The 21,881-nt window shown below is 40.4% G+C and overlaps 1 protein-coding gene across 3 annotated transcripts in view; it reads left to right on the forward strand.

Annotated features, from left to right (window-relative positions):
* Positions 1-21,881, forward strand: part of GLS (glutaminase) — a 113,055-nt gene that overhangs the window by 36,069 nt on the left and 55,105 nt on the right. For 2 of the 3 annotated variants that reach the window (XM_053273518.1, XM_053273510.1), the window contains exons 6-7: positions 4,797-4,960; positions 14,332-14,390. In XM_053273518.1, coding sequence (XP_053129493.1) covers positions 4,797-4,960; positions 14,332-14,390 — 223 coding nt within the window. Of the gene's footprint in view, positions 1-4,796; positions 4,961-14,331; positions 14,391-19,405; positions 20,132-21,881 lie in introns of those variants that run through there. The other variant, XM_053273528.1, reaches the window with a different exon arrangement.

Genomic DNA, 21,881 nt, shown 5'->3' on the forward strand with positions numbered 1-21,881 from the left:
CCAGCACACAATAGGGATGTGCACGGTCCGGAGCAGTCCGGACCGGCACCGAAGGTGGGCCTTTCTTTAAGGGCGGGGAGAGCTTGCTTACCCCTCCCGCCTCTTTGCCCCCTCCAGTGCCCGTATTTAACAGACTAACGGGGCACTGGAAACCAGCTGCCCCCGCCCCCCCCGCCGCGAGCAGATTTACCCCCAAAACTACCAATACCCCTGCCGCCGCCGTCACCCGCCAGCCCTCCCTCCCTCCCAGCTGCCCGCCCGCCTGCCCGAGTCCTCACTCGATGCTTTAGTAAAAAACGAGAGGAGCTACCGGACAGAGCTCCTCTCGCTAGGAAGGCCTGCTGCATACTGAAGGCGCTTTGTGCGCGTGCACATGCGCGCGCTGCAAAGGACGCCGATCGCCGGAGGCCCGGTCTACCCGCCGGAAAAAGGCGGGTAGACCGGGCCTCCGGCGATCGGCGTCCTTTGCAGCGTGCGCATGTGCACGCGCGCAAAGCGCCTTCAGTATGCAGCAGGCCTTCCTAGCGAGAGGAGCTCTGTCCGGTAGCTCCTCTCGTTTTTTACTAAAGCATCGAGTGAGGACTCGGGCAGGCGGGCGGGCAGCTGGGAGGGAGGGAGGGCTGGCGGGCGATGGCGGCGGCAGGGGTATTGGTAGTTTTGGGGGTAAATCTGCTCGCGGCGGGGGCGGCTGGTTTCCAGCACCCCGTTAGTCTGTTAAATACTGGCGCTGGAGGGGGCAAAGAGGCGGGAGGGGTAAGCAAGCCCTCCCGCCCTTAAAGAAATGCCCCCCACCCGGACCCGAACCAGCAAGGGCCGAACCGGTCCGGCAGTTCGGCCATTCTTTAGAATGGCTGCCGGACCGGTTCGGACTCACCCCTAGCACACAAATCCATCAGGCTGCCCCTGCATGGCACCACATAACATCAGACCTCTGGGTCCTGAAGATCATATCCTTGGGATACACCATAGAGTCCAGAATGGCCCCAAACTTTTCAGGGATGAAATTCACTCAGCCGTCCCAGTCATTGCAAGAGGAAGTGAAGGAGTTGTTGGAAAAGGTGCAATTGCCCGTGTGGTGTGTGCACAGGCAGGAGGGTTTTTACTCCCATTATTTCCAAATCCCGAAGAGGGATGGCAGGATCTGCCCCATCATAGATCTATGCCACCTGAACAATCTTGTCTGTGTAAGAAAATTTCACATGATAGCATTGCAAGAGATCCTACTGCTTCTCTATCAAAATAATTGGCTGGCAACGCTGAATCTAAAAGAAGTGTTTTTTCATATTTGCATAAGAGATCAACAAAGAACAAATATGAGATTTACCATAGAACAAATGTACCAATACAAAGTCTTGCCCTTCGGGCTTTCCTCTGCCCTAAGAGTATTTACCAAATGCATGGCTGTAGTGGTGGCCCACATCTCAGCCGGCTCAACTCATCCAATGACTCTTCGGCCTCATGGCATCCTGCAGCACAGTAGTATGTTATGCATGGTTGAAAATGCGCAAAGTACAACTTCGGTTTCTGTCAGTTTTCCACCCAAACGTGGACAGCCAAAACAAGTGTCTGGAAACTCCAGATCAGATACTTTGCTCCCCTACCTAGTAGTTGAACTGCCAAAATCTTTTAGATGGGGTTCCTTTTCGGACTCTGACTCCATCAATTTGGTTGACGACAGACACGTCTCTGCTGGGTTGGGGTGCCCACTGTGAGAACCATTAAATTCAAGGCAAGTGGAATCAGATGTCCGTGAAGATGTCATATCAACTACTATCGTGTATGGACACTGACTTTATGCCCAAGGTGGTATCTGACTTCCACCTCAGGATATCATTCTCCTTACATTCTTCAGGGACCCATCTACATCTTTAGAATGTGCGAAGCACTCTTTGGATGTGTGCAGGGAACTTTTATATTACCTAGACCGCACTAGGAACTTTAGGTCCACCAGGTGCCTTTTGATAGCTTACAAGGGCCTGGCTAGAGGCTCCTACATTTACAAAGAATATCCAGATGGCTGGTGGAACTCACTGTGCAAGTTACAGAATGTGAAACCACCTGAAGCAATCAAGGCCCACTCTACCACCCTTGCCGATGTTTCATATGCTGCGCACCTATCGGGGTAACCTTCACGGACATCTGTAAAGCAGCTACTTGGTCCACTGATGTCAGTAGACATGCACTCTGCTGCTGAGGCGAGCTTTGGGAGAAGTGTTTTAAAGTGGGTGTTACAATAGCTATTACTACACCCTCCTCAATTGGGAGCTAGCTGAACACCCATTCTTATGGATCTCAATCCAGATAAACGGGTTGCTCACCTGTAACATGATCTAGTAGAGATCCGTAGACATTCATAACTCTCCCAAACCAGCCCTCTGCAGTAGTGTTCCACTATGTGTGTTTCCTGAGTGTGCATGCTGTTCCCTTTCAATGTTGAACACTCCTGCTACGGCTGATCATCCTCCATGGTGGTCATCCAAGAACTTAGGAACATGGCACCAGCCCACATTTAAATAGCATGCTGTGTGTGTGGAGGTGAGGCTTGTTTGCTGCAACGAGCTGCAGCATTCAACCGTGAGGGTCCTGCGCAGGTGCAGAAGCTCATTCTTAAGAGGCATTGCTAAGACCTCTGCTGAAGAAGTCCTATCGTGACACCTCTGACTGTGTAACAGCAACTTGCTAGTTTCTAATCTCTCCTTCTTGAGCAAATGAAAGAATTCATAGTAGTGAGCCAGCAACAAGAGGGTCTTGGATGGTACAAATTATCTGAACTCGCTTTAGTTGGGCTTTTGTCCTGGTTATAGGACTGAAACCAATTTGGTCAGTCTAAACCAGAAACTAGACGGGGGAGTGCGTCCTTGTTGATTCTGCTGGACTTCTGGGGGGGCTTTTAATACTATTGATCATTCTATCCTTTTGGCTCAGCTCTCCAAGTTCGGGTTGGTCAGGATCCCAGATCAAAAAGAAATCAGGACTGCAGCTGTCAGACAACTGAGGAAACCAAAGACAGTATTCAAAAAGCCTGACTAAACTCTTCTAGTACTTCATTAAAACTTGTAATCCAAACTTGGACAGCATATAAGAGCTGATGTGTAACTGTTCAATGGATAAGACTGTTTTATCTTACGAAGTAGCCTTTTATTTGGTCTACCATTGATCTCTAGGTGTTGGATCAAAGGGCAATTTAAGATTTAAAAATATTACAAATGGTTGTGTCCATGTTGGGGGCAAGCTATGGTTACCACAACCAGAATTTGTCTCCAAACTGGTGGGTTTCGAGTTTGGGTTTGATTATAGTAACTTTGCCCAACTTATATGCAATAATGAACCTAGGGGGAAGGAATTGAGGTGTGGGGAAATGTGAGCCTGAGCGTGGTGGCCCTAATGATTAAACCATGGCTTGGCTGTGTTACTGGAACTGCCCTGGGTTGTGTGTGTGGTCAATACCCCAATGTTTGGGCTTTGTGGGGGAATTGGCTTTAAAAGGGGGCCAGTTCCACATCAGTTTTCATTTGGACTCAAGCAATGACTGGACTGAGACAGGGTTTAAGTTTCAAAATAAAAAGATATTTATTGTAGGAGGGGATATTCTAATGAAATCACATAGCAGTATTCATCTGGGAGAATTATAACTAGTCTAAGAAACAACCTAATTACTCATTGCTCCTGGTAAAAATAAGAATATGACTGCTTTTCTAGCTCTTTAAAAACAACTTAATGATTTTGAAACATAATCTATATCACTGAATAGATGAAATGGCTTGTCAACTGCTTAGGAACATAGGAAGCTGCCTTATACTGAGTCAGACCACTGGTCCATCTAGCCCAGTAGTGTCTACACAGATTGACAGCGGTGTCTCCAAGCTTTCAGGCAGGAGTCTCTCTCAGCCCTATCTTGGAGATGCCAGGGAGGGAACTTGGAACTTTCTGCATGCAAGCATACAGATGCTCACAATATGTGTTTTCACTTGGGGCCATGCCTTGTATTTGTTTACTATTCAGATAGTGCTAAAGTAAATTGTACCTTGCTGGGTTCTCTTATAAATACATGTTTGTACTTGGATATCTGGAGAGAAGTTGATATATTAAGCACAGGACTGAGTCCTTCATTTTGTGGCTGAGGGGTAGTGGAAACGGATGCTACAACAATATTTTTGTAAAGTAAAGTTGTGCCATTGAGTCGGTGTCGACTCCTGGTGACCACATAGCCTTGTGGTTGTCTTTGGTAGAATACAGGAGGGGTTTACCATTGCTAACTCCTGCACAGTATGAGATGATGCCGTTCTGCATCTTCCTATATCGCTGCTGCCCATTATAGGTGTTTCCCATAGTCTAGGAAACATACCAGCGGGTATTCAAACTGGTAACCTCTTGCTCCCTAGGCTGCCCCCGCTGACTTTCCCGCTGCACCATTAGACTTCCCCGCTGCACCATTAGGTGGCTTAATATATTTGTACCAATACTCATTTCTTAAGGGTCCCAGGTGTAAATTATTTGTCTTATGCTAAATATTGATCTCTTAAACATCTAACAGCACAACTATTTTATTGAAAGCTTTTACACTTATTTTTCTTTTCTAACTTTCCCTGCGCCAAGGCCTTGGGTTGTTAGTGGAACAAATAAAATGAAAAGGAGTATTCTGTCCTGATGGATCACTAGAGTTGAATAATATTAATAGAATCCCCTTCCAAAGTCCCTGCCACAGGACATGCCTATCCATTTCTCAAAACAAATGTGACAGTGGTAGAATGCTAAGAGTGAAATATGCAGTGACTAATATTGTATTTCTCTTGTAGGCATTCTATTGGAGATACCAAAGTTCCGTTTTGTCTTCAATCCTGCGTAAAGCCTTTGAAGTACGCTATTGCTGTTAATGACCTTGGCACTGAATATGTACACAGATATGTTGGTAAAGAGCCTAGTGGACTAAGGTTCAATAAATTGTTCCTCAATGAAGATGGTAAGTCAACTCGACATGTAACTGTGCAATGCTCACTTTCTGATTATCTATGGAGTTAAATGGAGCAAAACAAAAAGGGGAGTAGGCAAGCAGAATGGACTGCAGTATTTATCCCTCTGCCCATGGAACTTCACAGATTGCTGTTTCATATAACAGTGCCTGATGGTGTTAGATGTGATGTCATGATTTGACGGGTGAGTGAGAAGAGTGTATGTGACAGTTGTGAGTAAGGCGGTTAGTTGTAAAGATTATAAGTGTTAGAAGGATTATGAAAAGTTCTAATAGTGAGATACAGAGGATCTCACTAGAGAGAGGTTAAAAATTTCTGGAGGTTAAAATTTTTGGAGGTTAAAATTGGTCAAAGTTTAAGATCATGTTGTGGCTCAATTTTGTGTTTGTTGTGTGTTCAGGCCTGTTGGTAGTGGTAGGTTATAGTGGGTGGATAACAGGGTTTTTGATTTGAAGGCTGCTAATAAGAGGATCAGTTGAGACAGGAGTGTGATCAATCAGGGCATTGGAATTAGTTGGGCTTTGTCATTAAGGGCATGGGCGTTCTTTCCCATGGCCTCACAACCCCCACTGTCTTGACAGGGGCTCCAAATCACCCACCCAGCCACAGCTCTCCCTTCCTGGCTGCTGTCGCTGCAGTACCTGCTGCCTGCATGTTAGAAATGTATAGGAGTGGGAGAGCAGAGCGTCTCAACAAATCAAGGCTTTGCTTTCCTGCTTCAGGAGCTGCCTTCTAATTGCAAGCAAGTAGCCCATTGGCTACCCAGCATTTGTTGTACCATGTGCTCTGCCCCCACCTCTCTAATCCAAACACTAGCTGCTCACTGATAATCTGAGTGAGTGTGAATGAGTTGAATTTTAAAATAAAAGGAAAAAAGGAACTGTCCATGTCAGTAAAATGGGGGTGGGAGGGAGTGGGGATACAGACACACACCAAAGCTACACAGAAAAAAAGAGGGGGGAAACACGTACTTGCATAGAAGCAGCAGAGAAAGAGGAAAAAGACAATGTGGGAGAGGGAGAGAAAAACAGAGAAAGGAAGTATTTAAACGTCATCATTCTCTACCCCTCCTGCAAAACTGCAGTTTTGTGGGCGGGGGGAGGAGCTTTTGTTTACCTCCCCCCACCACCACCTTGAGGCAGGATGCAGGGAGGTTGCTTTTTCTGTCTTCAAGGATGAACTTTGTTGTTTCTGCACATTTGTGCAAACCAGCCCAGTGCAAAATATGGTTTGTGCAGGTCTGTGGGAAGTATCTTCATATTTTTTTCTAAAAAACCAATCTCTTGTTCAATCACATTTACTGCAGTACTGCAAGAGAAAAGAAAAGCAGCTCCAACTTCTTACCTGCTTTTCTGAATGGTGGATCCTCTCTCCCACCCAGCCCCCAAATTGCATTAAAAAGCAACAAAAATCCCAAGGTCTCCTCCCCTCCTGATCACCTTGGGGTTTTTTAAAACATTTTTACATTCTTGAAAATTCAATTGCTTAAATATTGGATCCTTTAGAGACAGAGAAGGGAGTGGGTAAAGAAATATGTGAGATGGGAATATATTAAGTTGCTTGTTGAAATGTTTCTGCTAATGCATATTTGCACAAATATACTTGTGTTACATCTATTAGTCTTGTGTTACTGTTTATGCCCTCAATAATCCATGTGTTAAAAATTCTGTGTGTGTGTGTGCGTATAGGTGGGATGATGCTTAACTTGGGGGATTGGGCAGCTGGCTCCAAAGGCCTTGGTCCAGGCTCTCAAATTACCTAGGTACACCGCTGATTAAGGGTGGTATTTTCATGTGGTGAGAGAGCTTGGTAGAGTTGCTGAGCAATCAAAATTGAGACGTGTGTTGCACCAAAGTAAAATCTCCTTTCCCGAGTTAAAAATCAACTTAGAGGCATGTAAAATGCAAAGAAGAAAAAGATTTTTAAAACTTTATTCAAAATTCTAGACTGTTTCCATCTGAGGCTTTTTGAGCTTTTAGTTATAGGTAAAAGGAACACTCATTAGCTTGCAAGAATGCTTCAAAACGCACTCTCAGATGATATTGGGGCAACACACTTTAAAAATCGTGGTTACCCATTTGCAAAGTACATAGATACAGGAAACTACAAAAGCACCCTTGAAAGCTTGCAGAGACCTTTGTATTGCCCTAGCTTGATAGATGGGCACAGGCTATTGTTTCTTGGCTTGTTACGTTACATATAAAACACAATAAAACAGTTGCAAGGATATGCAAGGCACACGGAAGGAAAATCTAATGCAAACTGACTAACAAACTGTTCCTTAGGCTAAACTTTCCCCCGAAGCCAAATTCCTGGCTTCCTTCTGGAACTTGCCAAATCCATGGTAGAGAATTCAAGCCTGCAGTTCTGACTTCCCAGGATTGCAGTCTTCTTTGTTGCAGCCATTTGCCCAGCCAACAACCTGTTGCCCAGCCCAGCCTAGCTTTTTCTTAACAAAGGGAAGTTCTCTTCCTGCTGCTTAGCACTCAAGGTCCCACTCATCGTGTGCTGAGTGGCTGATCCCTAGAGGTCACTGTCTGTCAATCAGGACAGGGTTCACTCTTTAGGGGTAAGGAGGGGCTGTTCAGTGACTGGTCATTACACTTCTTGTTTTGTGGTGAAAGCTTCTCGAATAACAAATATTATTGTGATAACAGCACCTGGGTAATTGAGCCGATTGATGAAATTGTATATGTGTCGGGCTAGTCTGAATATTGTTGTATCACGGCAAATCCTAAGAAATACGATTGATTCGACAACTCCACCCATTCCTTGAGGAGAATGACCTGAAAACAGTGGTATACCAGCTGATAATCTCTAGGTTGGACTACTCTAATGCACTTTGTGTAGGGCTGCCTTTGTACGCAGTTTGGAAGCTTTAGTTAGTCCAGAATGCAACAGCCAGATTGGTCTCTGGGGTATCCTGGAAAGACCACATTATGTCGGTTCCTAAACAGTTGCGCTGGCTGCTAATGCAAAGTAGAAAGTGCTTGTCATTACCTTTTTAAAAGCCCTAAATGGCTTAAGTACAGGTTATGTGAGAGAACACCTTTCTCTACAAGATCCCCATCGCTCATTAAGATCCTCAGGAGGGGTCCATCTTCAGGCACCACCAGTTCATCTGGTGGCAACCTGGGATCGGGCCTTCTCAGTTGTCATCCCTGGGTTGTGGAACATGGTCCCTGTGGACATGAAGATTATCTTTCTTGGAGGCTTTCAGGAGAGCCTTAACAACCCACCTTTTTAGCCTGGCTTTTAATATCTAGCTTTTAACTTTAATCTGGTTTTAAAAATTATTTTAATTTGTGTTTTGAATTCAATGTAAACCATCCTACGCCACTTTAGGAAGGGTGGCTTATAAGTTGAATGAATGGATGTGTTTACCAGAGAGTCTGGATACCATGCTGATGGTGTAAGGCACATTTTCACTAGTTGTTTTTCTGACTAGATCTTGGAATACTATGGTGGTGTTTGCATTGTTTCGGGTAGAATCACTAGGTTTGGATTTGTGGAGAAATTAGTTCCCCTTGGGAAAAACAGCATTTCCCTGTGCTGTTGTAAGATATTGTAGGAGCATTTGATCTGCTGGTTGGAAATCAGCTAAATGAGCCAACATGAGTGATTCTGTTCTTTGTGGTTGTAAGGGATAGCAGCAACAGGGTGTTGCAGGAGAAGTGAGGGATAGTTGCCGATAAAGATCTCTGTGGTATGAATGCACCCTAAGATTGGCCTAGAGTTCAATGGTTTTCATTGGCATTTGTTGTTTTTTTAAAATTACATTGGCATTTAGTCATGCCTATTCCTTGTCTTGGAATAAAACACCTTTTATCTACCTGACATGCTTATAAAACCTCTGTCTGGGCACAAGCTGAAATACATAAAACTTATCCTTCGTATAGAAGTTAATGTCACTGGTGTAACATCACTAGGAATTTTGTATAGGGTACTAACAGGAGACAACTGCTATGTTACATCACAATTTTGCTTGTCACTGCTGTCAAAATGGTTTTATTTAAGAGGATTTTAACTTGGATTTTAATACCCTGCTAACTTGGCAAAGAGGCACCTTTTACCGTGGTGATTCTCTTTATTTAGCAGGGGGAGAGTAACTGGCCCTGTCCACCCCCAGCACAGTACTTCCAGTGACTGTTGCTGGTGTGTATCTTATGTTTCTTTTAGATTGTGAGCCCTTTGGGGACAGGGGTCCATCTTATTTATTTATTATCTCTCTATGTAAACCGCCCTGAGCCATTTTTGGAAGGGCGGTGTAGAAATTGAATTATTATTATTATTATTATTATTATTATTATTATTATTATTTTCTTTTAAGAGGTATTGGGATTTTTTCTTGCCTGTTGTGTGCTGGTATACAGCATACAATTTTTCTTGCATGTAAGCAGTTTAAACTACTGGGGTTCACATTGACATGGCCAAATGTGATGTGAAAACCAAGCATGGCAATGTGTCTGATGATGTTGCATTAACAACTAGAAGACTGTTGTTTGTCACGTCTGATTGATCATTTTTCATACAAGTACGTTCTGAAGAAAGCTGACTGGGGGAATAGGGAGAAGAAATCTATTGTGTGAACTATTCTTTGTCAAAACATTGTACTGATAACTCAGTCTTAAACTAATGGTTTCAAACATGACTCTGAATTCCCTTCTCAACTCTGCTGGCAGATTGCAGTGCCAAACTTAAAGCACAAGTGAGTTCCTGTAATAAAACGGGAAGCTGTGGAAGTTTTTTTATTGTCATTTAACAGATTTCAGTTTCAAAATAAATTTCCTTTTGAAGTGTGTGTTTCTTGGTTTTTGCTGGAGATTTATCAAATATTGTATTTATAGCTAGAATTGAATTATGTTCTTCTGATGGCTCACTTCATTCCAGAACTGTTCATGAAAAACGTACATACTGTCAGTGGCTCTTACTTTCTAAGAAAAGATAACCTCTCAGTTGCTATGATACTGAATTAATTTTTAATAGAATGAGAATTAAAAGATGGCATTTGGGGGTACATGTGATCTTTCAGTTGAGGAATACATTTCCTGTTTGTTTGTTTTTTAAATCTGGAAATGCTGCTAATATTTAGAAATACATCTTACTTTAGAATGACTTTTAAAACGATAGCATTTATTTACACAATAGAGGTAACTAGCATAGCAATTACCTCTGTTTCCCATAGATACTGTGCAGACTGGGGACTGAACTATTTAGCTATACTTGTAGATAATAGGGTGTGTATGTAAAAATATGCCCTCAGTACAGAATATGGATTTAATGGAATATAGAAAATTCCAGAAACATTGGCATAGGCATCCCCATAATTATGTATTTTTACATTTATATCCCGCTTTTCCTCCAAGGAGCTGAGTGGTGTACATGGTTATTTTTATCCTCACAACAACCCTGTGAGGTAAGTTAGGCTGAGAGATAAGTGACTGGCCCAGAGTCTCCTAGTGAGTTTCATGGTAGAATGGGGATTTGCACTTGGGTCTTCCCAGTCCTAGTCCAACATTATAACCCCTACACTATAGTGTTATATGCAAGAGATACTTATTTTGTTGAGACAATGTTAAAATAACCTCTTGAGGCTGAGATTTATTGGTCCCATAGATTTCTCTATAAATGTTTCTCTCCCCCCACCCCCACTCATTTTGGATTTGTTGATGGTAACTTTACATCTGTAGCTTTGTGCACACGGTGCTGTATTTAATTTCAAATTTTAGGCCATTAGCTTCCTGATGGTGACTGCTAATTTCTTAATACAGAGGAGCTAGAATACTGTGATGTCCTTGGCACAGTTCTAAGTGTCTGTCGTCTGTGCCAAAGGCAAGATGCCTCAACTGTTAAATCTAAAAATTGCTGTTACATGCCAGCTCAATATTTCATTAGGATAGAGTCCATGTACTTTACTTTCATTGACTATTCTAAATATAGTCTAGTAGTATTCCTTATCACAGTGACATTTCAACACTTATATGACCAGTGCTGAAATACAGAAAATAGCTGAGGTAATTTTACTTTGCCATAAAAAGATTTTAATTACTAACTTTTTCAGCTTTATTCCTATCTATGTGGTTGCTAAGAGTTGCCACGACTTGATGGCACTCAATCAATCAATCAATATAGATTTTTTAGATGAGTAGTATATTTATATTCTGTCTTGTTAAAATGTTAGTTTTGCTGTTGATGGCTATCTGCTTGTTTGGTTCTGGTCAATGGCCATAATAATCTATCTGTAGCTTTTGTATTTGAATTAACCTCCTAGTTTCAAAGGCTCTCTATGTAGTGATCATGCTGAATACATAGATGGCATCTGGTCAGCAGAACAAAACTAATTGGGAAATCTTGCAGAAGTGGTGCATTAATTGTAGTATAATTGAAAAGGTTATAATCTATGTTGTGGTCCTCCATGCAATCGCACACATAAGAGTTACACTTGCGCAGATCATTTTTTGGGGAAACTTCCATTGCAGCTCGAGACACTCTGGTGTCGCTTCCAAGCATTCAATGTAGCCATTAGGGCTGGACTACTGTAGCAAGGAATTCTTAGTTATTTTGTAAATAAATAAATTTAAATTTTATTTGCAGTTTTATTGACTAGTCTAAATGTATTTCTTAGTACAGAATTGTTCATGTTCAGTTGCAGTGATAGAGGGGAAAACATGTGGTACCATATCTTTGGCCTGTGTGTGCAGTTCTGCACATGTATACAAGAGCACACATTCCATTATTTTGTGTTGAATATGTGCTGAATTCTGCTTATGCATGTAGAACACTCCTGACATAGAGGAGAATGGGATAGTCGCTATGTGAATACTACTCTTCGGAGTACACATTTGCCTGAGAAATTTCTGTCAGTTGAAGTGAAATGTAGCCTGGTGGTTAATCCAGCAACCCAGATAGGAGTCAATGATCTAAGAATCTGAGGGAAGTCCCTGGATAAGTAGAGAGAGAGAGAAGATAAAGTTGAAAGCAACTGCATAACAATTTGTTAAGGGGAGGCTAAACGTTTATTGTGGTGGTGGAATAGCACACTCATCTTCAGTCAGAATCCAACTTCACAGTGTAGGACAGTGGTTCCCAACCAGGCTTCCTCCAGATGTTGCTGAACTACAACTCCCATGACCCCAGCTACAGTTTATTGTGGCGGGGGATGCTGGGAATTGTAGATCAGCAACATCTGGAGGAACCCTGTTTGGGAACCACTGGTGTATGATGTAGGATGAACAAAAGGAAGGAAGGCAGTACATACGGCCAAGTCAAAATTGGGAAACCAGCCCAGCTTAGAGATTCAGAAAATAATGGAGTATCTATTATTCAGCAACATGATGCAGGGAGGCATGTAGTGAGATGTGGTTTTTCTGAAAACAACTTCTTTACATTTTTTTTCTCATTGCATTAAAAAAAAAAAAATCTCAAAACTTTACTATGCATAGCAAATCTTCCCAATGCCATAAATACTAACTTTCTTCTTTCAGTGGCTGGAATTGATTGCCACACAGTGGAGCCTTTCACACAATTGGGTAGGCAGGAGGAAGGCAGGGTTAAGCCTGCCTTCCACACAGATGATACGGACCGGCCCCATCCACCTCACACGTGATTGCCACTGGTGACCAGTGCACCATTTTGGAGGCCAGGGAAATCCCACAATGCACTGTGTGATGAGTGCTGTGCATTGGATTGGGGAATCCTCCAGGAGACCGGTGCTTGTTTGTGTCAGCGTGGATTGCAAGCAGCTCACGCTGACACGTTCACAGAGCCTGGGTTAATGATGTGCTCACTCCATTAATGCAGGCTAAGAACCGGGCGTTGGTGCCATGGCACTGCCGGGATTCATGTGGATCCCAACGATTTGCCCAGGCAGCCAAGCTCAGGTGTGGCTGCTTGTGAGAACAGCTTGTCCGTGTGCAGGTGTGTGTGTGCGTGCGTGCGTATGTGTACACTTGTTCTAGCTGGATGTTATTTGAACTATTTTCAAACCAAAAGCACTAACGGATCTTATGCAAATACATCTAGTTTCCCCAACTTGGGAAAACAAATGAGACACTCGGTGTGCGGTATTGACAGTCAAACAAAGGTTAATAGCTGTTCTGGTTTTGCTTAAGCCTGCAGTTTGAGATAAGAATTTTGGTTTTGATTTGATTTGCATAACCAGTTAGGTGAATTTTGGACTTGATTTTTGGTTTGAATAATCATGCATTTACCCTCCTCTTGACAAATCAATAAAGCATATACAGGTGAAACTCGGAAAATTAGAATATCGTGCAATAGTCCATTAATTTCAGTAATGCAAATTAAAAGGTGAAACTGATATATGAGACAGACGCATTACATGCAAAGCGAGATAAGTCAAGCCTTAATTTGTTATAATTGTGATGATCATGGCGTACAGCTCATGAAAACCCCAAATCCACAATCCCAGAAAATTAGAATATTACATGGAACCAAGAAGACAAGGATTGAAGAATAGAACAATATCGGACCTCTGAAAAGTATACAGTGTACTGTGCTTGATTGGCCAGCAAACTCGCCTGACCTGACCCCATAGAGAATCTGTGGGGCATTGCCAAGAGAAGGATGAGAGACATGAGACCAAACAATGCAGAAGAGCTAAAGGCTGCTAATGAAGCATCCTGGTCTTCCATAACACCTCATCAGTGCCACAGGCTGATAGCATCCATGCCACGCCGCATTGAGGCAGTAATTGCTGCAAAAGGGGCCCAAACCAAGTACTGAATACATATGCATGCTTATACTTTTCAGAGGTCCGATATTGTTCTATTCTACAATCCTTGTCTTCTTGGTTCCATGTAATATTCTAATTTTCTGGGATTGTGGATTTGGGGTTTTCATGAGCTGTACGCCATGATCATCACAATTATAACAAATTAAGGCTTGACTTATCTCGCTTTACATGTAATGCGTCTGTCTCATATATCAGTTTCACCTTTTAATTTGCATTACTGAAATTAATGGACTATTGCACGATATTCTAATTTTCCGAGTTTCACCTGTATGTACTCTCTCACTCACATCCAAGCATAACCACTTGAAAAATATTAATTACAACTTTGACACTGTCAAGCTTATATAATAGTGCATTGGGGTCCATTCACTTTTACTGATGAACTTTATTGAACAATGAAGTTTTAGAAATTGAGAACTTCTTGCAAAGAAACCCCATATGCTTGCATGTAGTACTCATCTGCTTATTATAAGGAGGATGCTGTTTCTGTAAAACAAAACAACAAACAACAAAAAAACAACACCACAGGAGGTAGCTTTTTATCTACTCCTGTGAATTTAATTCCTTGGGAAGTATATGCATGCAACTGAATAAATATTTATTTTGCAGACAAGCCTCACAATCCTATGGTGAATGCTGGAGCAATTGTGATTACTTCCTTGATCAAGGTAAACTGTTTATATATAGTTTTACTAAAAACTACTTATGGATAGTTTTTTGTGGCAAGCTGTATTGTAAAATGTTGGATTCCATACAAACATGGCAGCTTTATGAGCCAAATTGCACCTCACCAATCTACAGAAGCATGCAGTCAAATTGTTACGCTGCAGAACACTTTGAATTCCTGGGGGCATGTGTGCATCTGAAACTAGTTTCAATAATAGTTTTTCAGAAGGTTGCACACATACACTGCAATCTCTCCCCCCACCCCCATTCAAAAGGAGCTTTGGGATTTGGTGCAAGAGCCTTTCTAAAAGGAAATCTCTGTTTTTCTTTCTCTCCTTTCCTCCCTCCCTTATTCTTCAAAAAATACTTGCACAAAGTTCTAAATATCTTTTTGAAGAGTGGAGTAACAAGAGTTACCTTCTGCAGAGCTTATGCTGAAAAATTGGATATACAAGAACTTGTCCATCAATTTTAAAACTAACTGTAAAATACATTTGCTAACTTTTATTCTGAACACTTGTTGCAATTAGGCTGCTGTATACAATTTACACCACAAAGTTTATTTAGACAACTAGAGAGCATGCATTATATAGGCTTTCATTTTTATAAGATTCACAGCCCAATCTCCTGGTATTCCTTTTAATACTTTAATTGTGTATTCCCAATTCAAGAACTTCCTCTTCCTGAAGTAAATGTGTGGTGGAAATAGGTGGTTTAATAATGTAACAAATATAGGGTCTTTTGATCATGTCCTGAATACATTAAGTTTATATTTTGAATGGCAGGATTGTATTTAGTATTTACAAGTATTAACTTACATTTGGATTTCTGCATCACTAATATACCTTAATTAATCAATCATCCAATGTAAATGCCATCTGTGAATTAAAACCTGATCTTTCATGTGTAGATCTCTTGAAATAAGTGACTTTTAATGAATATTCCACTCCTCCATAGTTTGATGTAGAAGATGTTTTTAAATAGACAACTTACATGACTGCATCTTAATATCCATTTCCCAACTTTTAGTTATGAAAGGCTATTTCTTAATCTTGCTTATTTTCTGCATTTCTTTATATTGAAGAAAATATAAAAACCTCCTGCTTAAAACGTTTATCTTTAATAGCTAAAGGTGAAGGAAAATGGCCTTAAGTATGACAGGTAAACTTATTCATGTTTAATTTTTTTCCCTATAGGTTTAATGAACATTGAAATTCACTCTGGCTATGAGTTCTAAATAAGCAATAGTCAGCTCATCTAATATTTGACACTAATTCTTGCCACAGTGTATCTGTTGGACAGTAACTTAAGGCGTGAGACTAAGCACACACTTATTTGAAAGCAAGTACCATTGGAATTAGTGGAACTTACTCCCAAGTAAATCTGTTTCATGTTAGAGTGAAAATCTAAGGTGTGTGGTAGTAGAACAAAGGTATAGACTAACTTAATGTAACTTAGTTTTTACTGCATGAAATTGAGACATCCTCAAGAAAGCTATAATGGCCTCTAGCCAGTATTGATTGCATTGAAACGTTGCATGTAGTATCTGCATGTCCAGAAGACACAGCTCATCATAATACATCATTATTTGTTTAGAGTGATTGTAAGACATTTCATATGCTACATCTTTTAGGAAGCTATTAAATGAAAACTATGTGATTTTGAGAGTCAGCACACTGAAGGTCTTTGGCTTGTTTTTACTCTAGTACTGTCTTGCTAAATTAACTTTAACAGAAATTCAAGTTCAGTTAGTGGCATCCGTAAGTGCAGCCTGCTCCTATGTTTACTTGGAAGTAAGTGTATCAGAATTCAGTGAGACATACTCCTAAGTGTGTATGCACAGAGTTGCGGTAGCCTTGCAAATTAGTTCATGAAAGTTGCTAGCCCATGTTGGTAGTTAATGTTAGGTGTTTTGGCCTGAAAGTGGGGGAAACAACTCTTGCTTAGGAACATAGGAAGCTGCCTTATACTGAGTCAGACCATAGGTCCATCTAGCTCAGTATTGTCTACACAGACTGGCAGTGGCTTCTCCATGGTTGCAGGCAGGAATCTCTCTCAGCCCTATCTTGGAGATGCCAGGGAAGGAACTTGGAACCTAGATGCTCTTCCATGTGGTCTCTTGGAGGCAGTTCTCATCGGGCAAATAGCTATTTACATGTCTGGGTTGTAGCCCTAATCGGATTTACTGAAGATCGTGAACAACCTTGGGGATACAGTAGTTAAGTATCTTAAATGTGTACCTGCTAGATGTGTGTTACAAATATAGAAGAAATCAGAAGAGTATTTACCACACCTTATTTACTACTTCATAAATAGTTTTCTAAACAAAGTCATACTTGACACCAGTGAAAATAATAATGGCCTAATTCAGATGATCCAACAAATCATAGTTTGAATCGTCAAGTCTACACCCTCCTGCCCTTTCCTCCTTCACTTGCATGTCCAGCTGAATCGGAAACCAGCTGAATGATTTCTTTAAGCTACAGTTTTTCATAATGTCAAAACTGGGGGACAGTGATCTCAACTGTCTTGGGAAACAAAAAACCAGGATGTTTGATTCACCTGGAGGTTTGAGGGGAAGAGGAGGGTGTGCATGAGTTCATGGTTTCATTCACAGTCCAGCAAACTATGTTGGGTTGTCGGATGGTATTGTCTGGACTGACTTCATACACTAGCCCAGTTCAAAGTCCTTTCCAAATTCTACAACTTGATTGGTTATGGCTAACTCTCACTGTGTCTGTTCTTGTATAGTGGCCCATGATGCACTTGTTAGTAAATGTTGAGGCTCTAAAAACTCTTTTCTAGAGCAAACCTAGGTGAACATCTAATTAAAACTAAATTTGCTTTAACACTTGGATATAGCTGTATTCTGAGTGTATGGGAGTAAAGAATCTCTGCTAGATAACTAGTGGACCATAACTGAAGAGAGTGATGGACTAGATGGGCCTTTGCTTTGACTTAGGAGGCTATTTTTGCTTTCTAGCCAAGATTCTTGGGTTTGTGCATGTTCCACGTCAATTGCTTGTCAATTGATCTACTTCTTAGAACTGGATCTTGCATTATGGCAGCCACATGGGGAGTTGCTTAAAGGGGCTCTCGTATGATGGCTTCTGCACATTGGCAGCCTATAATGTATGAGAGGTGCTTACCATGTGGACTTCCTGAATAAGTGTTTTGACTGAGAGAAGTTGTAGTGACACAGAGCATGCCCAGTACAGTTGCACTGGAATACAGCATAGGTTGAATTTGTTGTCAGCTGTTAATAGAAGAAAATTGAGTAGTTCAGAGGATAAACCCATACTCAGTGACCTTGGGTGCAACATATTTTAATATCTGCTGCTCTGTGAGAATACAAAATGTTGCCTCCACTTCTGTGTGTAACCATTTTCATTATCAGTGATTCATTACAGACACTGAATGGAGAATGCAGTCTCAAGGTGAATAATCACTTGCATTGATTGGTTTAGTGTGCACCACTGTAAAGTTATATGGGATGAATTTTTACCTTGAATTATACCTTGCTCTTCTGGCTGTGGTTGAGATTTAAATATATGAATCTTGGAACTAAATATAGATGTGGCATTTTGTGGTTACTATCCTCTTATGGTGGTTCGTGAGAAGTTTTAGAGCTTTCTAAAAGTTTAAATTTCAGTATATGCTAGGCAGTTAGCTAATAATACAATTTAATTTCAAAATTATTCATTAAAATACCGTATTAATTAAGCAAGAAACATTGAGAATAAAAAAACTTGCCCAACAGTTTGAGAAAATACATAAAGGAACTCGTTTAGGAATAAAGTTAGGAATGAGCCTTAGCTTTAATAAAAACACAATTAGAAGTATGCATCAACAGTTGACTATTTTCCCATTCGTCCCTGAGAAAAATATTACCTTACAGTGTTTAAGTATTTGTGGTGTTCCTTGTACTGATCAAGAAACACAATAACTGATACCACATAACTGAAATCAGTTATTGTAAAAGTTTTGCAGTGCCCAGTGTATTTAGAGTAAACTTCTAAAATCAACTGGCTTGGATTGTAAAGTATACTGTAGGACTCTGCTTCTTACTCTTTCTACTGAGATAGATGGAAAACGTAGGCGACTAAATACAGTGGATGCATAAGTGTATTCTCTGAAGCATATCTGTGATCAGTATAGAGGAATGGGCTAGAAAGTTAGTGAGGGACATGGATTGATCAGCATTAAATTTAGTTTCAGGTGGCACTGTTAAGATGCTACTACAAAGTTCCAGCAATTGAACTTATTTGGAGGGGTAGTGTTTGTGGGGAGGGAAGGAAAAAAAAAACCTATATATGGTTTTTCAGTTTCTAAAAATTGAAATCTACTAGGATTGAGTAGCATAATGTGTTCTGTACCATATTCAAACACTTTCAAGACTGGTTAAGTGTCCATTTTTAATTACTTTTTTTTTTTTAGTAAAATATATATGGTCAACTTATGTATCGCCTATAACTTATAAGCCACAGATAATTATACTGTTGATATAAAAAAAGAGGACTTTTTTTGTCCCCACTGCAATATTGTCTTCAAATGTAGTTCTTTATGTTTCTCCATTGAAATGAATATCCATTTAACTATTGGGGGCAGGGGGGGCGGGCAGGGAGAAGAGTATGTTCTTTAAAATGTGCATGAGTAATGCATATATCATTAGATGGTTGGATATTGTTCAATTTGTGTCCATAGATGTGCATTTGTATGCACACTAGTGTGCATACAGACATAAATATACATGCAAGCATGCACACACAAGTGTATATATGTATATGTTATGTTTGTGAAGTTACATATTGCATGGTACATTTTGTAGACAGATGAACTGCTTGTAACGTTTTATAAGGAAAACTCTCCAAACTGAAACTAGATCCAGCTTAAAATGAAACTTGGAAAAGAACAAAAACTGCTATGGGTTTGACCTTTTAAGTGGCAAACTGGAATATTTTCAGTATTGTGCCATAAGTGGGGTGGGGTGGGGTGGGGTGGGGTGGGGTGGGGGGAAACCAACACTTTAAAGATTTGGTGCCTTGTTTGTGCTTGCTTTTATTGACTTCAGATGAGCTATGGCTTACAAGTAGTCTATAAAAATAGGAAGTGCTGGCCATGGTTAAGTTCTTAGACAGAGGTGAAGTGGTAGTATTAAGAATAAGCATTAAGTGTTCCATTGGAAAGATAGTTAACATAGCGAAAGCTAAACACAGGCATAAGGTGTTGCCTTGCAAAGATGTTCATCAGCATCCTAGTGGTATACTTGAATTGGTGTCTAGAAGGTTCTTTGAAAAAGTTGTTCCTTTGTGTGACAGAATTCTGCTGGACCAAAACATACCTCTGACTTGTAATAAATGCTGAAATAAGTTTGCTTTGATGTCTGATACGTTCAGACTCTTGTTTGCTATGCTTATTTTGCTAATATTATCAATCCAGTGAAGATGCGTTTTTGAAGTTAAGGGGAAGGGGGGAAGGAACCAAACTACTCTGTGCTCTTGCATTAAGCATTTTTCTCCCTCTTTGTTAAATGTAGGAGAGAAACGCAAAACTTGTTTCAGTTTAAACTGTCTTAACATACAACAATGACCAAAACAACATCCCATAACTAATGCTGACCCACTTTCCCAAAGAGACATTCACTGTGCATTTAAAAGGTTTTTGTGGTTTAAATGTTGTTACATATTTTACAGCATTAGGATCTATGGAATATTTTGACAACTGCAACAGTTCAATGAAGTTGGTAATTTCTTCTTTTAATTATTTTTCATTGAACAGATTTGGAGTTACACTTTAAAAGCTTGTTTTTTTTAATGCCGTTCAACACAATGCTTAACCTTTTTAGCATACTTTTAAAATTAGCCTTTGGCTCTATGGGTGGCAGCATTCTTATTTTATTGGTGCATTACTTTGACACAACAGTGTGGTATTCTTTCAGCTGGTGATCATACAAGTATGACTGCACATCACTAGATGAGCTGGTGCGTGTGGCTTCACCGATTATCTGCAACACCCAAATCCACTTGTAGAATGAGAAATGAGGCTGGCTTTATGCATTTCGTTGAGTAGAATGCTGGTACATGCAAGCTTCAGATTTTCCCTCATACTAAACATTGTGAAAGTAATGTTCCTTGGATTGTTTTGAGGCAATCTACTTAGATGATGGAACTAAACAAAACATTAAGCAAATGTTTCTATGGCATTAAAGCCTATTATTTTGAGAGTGTCTGTTAACATAGTGGGTTGCAACAGATATCTATTTGAAAATGTCTGACAGGTTAGTCCTTGGATATGGATAAAGTTGCCAGATGGTCCTTATTACACTACATTCACCCTATTGAACACCGTGAAGCAACAGTATTTCAAAGCACCCACCTATAAAGTGCTGTATTGCACAATATCATTTATTCTTTAAATTTGATCTGGCAAATCTACAAGTGAGGGATTAATAATAATAATAATAATAATAATATTTAATTTTTATTTTTACACATTTGTATACCACCCAAAATGAAAGTCTCTGGGGGGTTTATAACAAAACTACATACTGAACAAAACAGCACCCATTATTAGTTTAGTCAAAGACTCAGTCCAAAGGAAATATCCTTTAAATATCAAGCTGTCTTAAGGATCTGTATAATGATTTTTGGGGCCACAACCCAGAATAATGTAAGGGGAGATCCTCATAGACAGAGGCTTTTTTCACCTTTTTGAATGACAACCTCTATCTCCTCTGTATAACTACTATAGATTCACTGTTTGGGCCAGGATTTCTAGACGCGCACACACACACACGTGTATGATGTGTAAAATGTAGCAATTGTAGAGTTGTCCTTATACATACAGTCCCTTGAGTTGCAAAAGCAGGTTGTGGTGCAGAATGGAGGAGTGGGGAGCATACAGACCCTTATATGCACTTAAGTTCCACTGATATCAAACTGGATGTTCCTAAATGTCTGTCAGCTGTAAAAGGCTGATATTTTAAAGGCATCTGAACTAGCTGCGAACAATTACTTTGCTAACCAAATTTCTGTTACATTGGGACATATTCATCTATTGGAGTGGCAGGGACATGGAGTGGGGCACACAAGTGGAAACTCACAGCAGGGCTCTCTGATCCCTGCCAGATTTGTTTCATGTAGTTGTCTTTATAGCAGTAATAACACGCTCGAGTATTCTACCCAATTATTTAAATACTAGCCACACAAAATAATTAGCAGTATAAAACTGAATTTCCTACTATCCCACATAGTCTAAAATGCAGCCTTAGATTACAAGAAGGGAAGGGTAATGTACTGATTACAATATCAAACGAATTCACCAGACACTAATTTATAATTAAGTAAAGGGCACTTAAAATAAAGCTAGCCTTATTCAGTGTTCAAATCTGTTGGTAACTGTATTAACACTCTCTGTAGCATTCTTTAATGTTTTTGTAAACAACTTAGTCCTCTAGGTATTTAATAAAAATAGCTTAATATTAGTAATATTTA

The sequence above is a fragment of the Hemicordylus capensis genome, chromosome 1, assembly GCF_027244095.1.
Source record: "Hemicordylus capensis ecotype Gifberg chromosome 1, rHemCap1.1.pri, whole genome shotgun sequence".
In the NCBI taxonomy this organism is placed as follows: Eukaryota; Metazoa; Chordata; class Lepidosauria; order Squamata; family Cordylidae; genus Hemicordylus; species Hemicordylus capensis.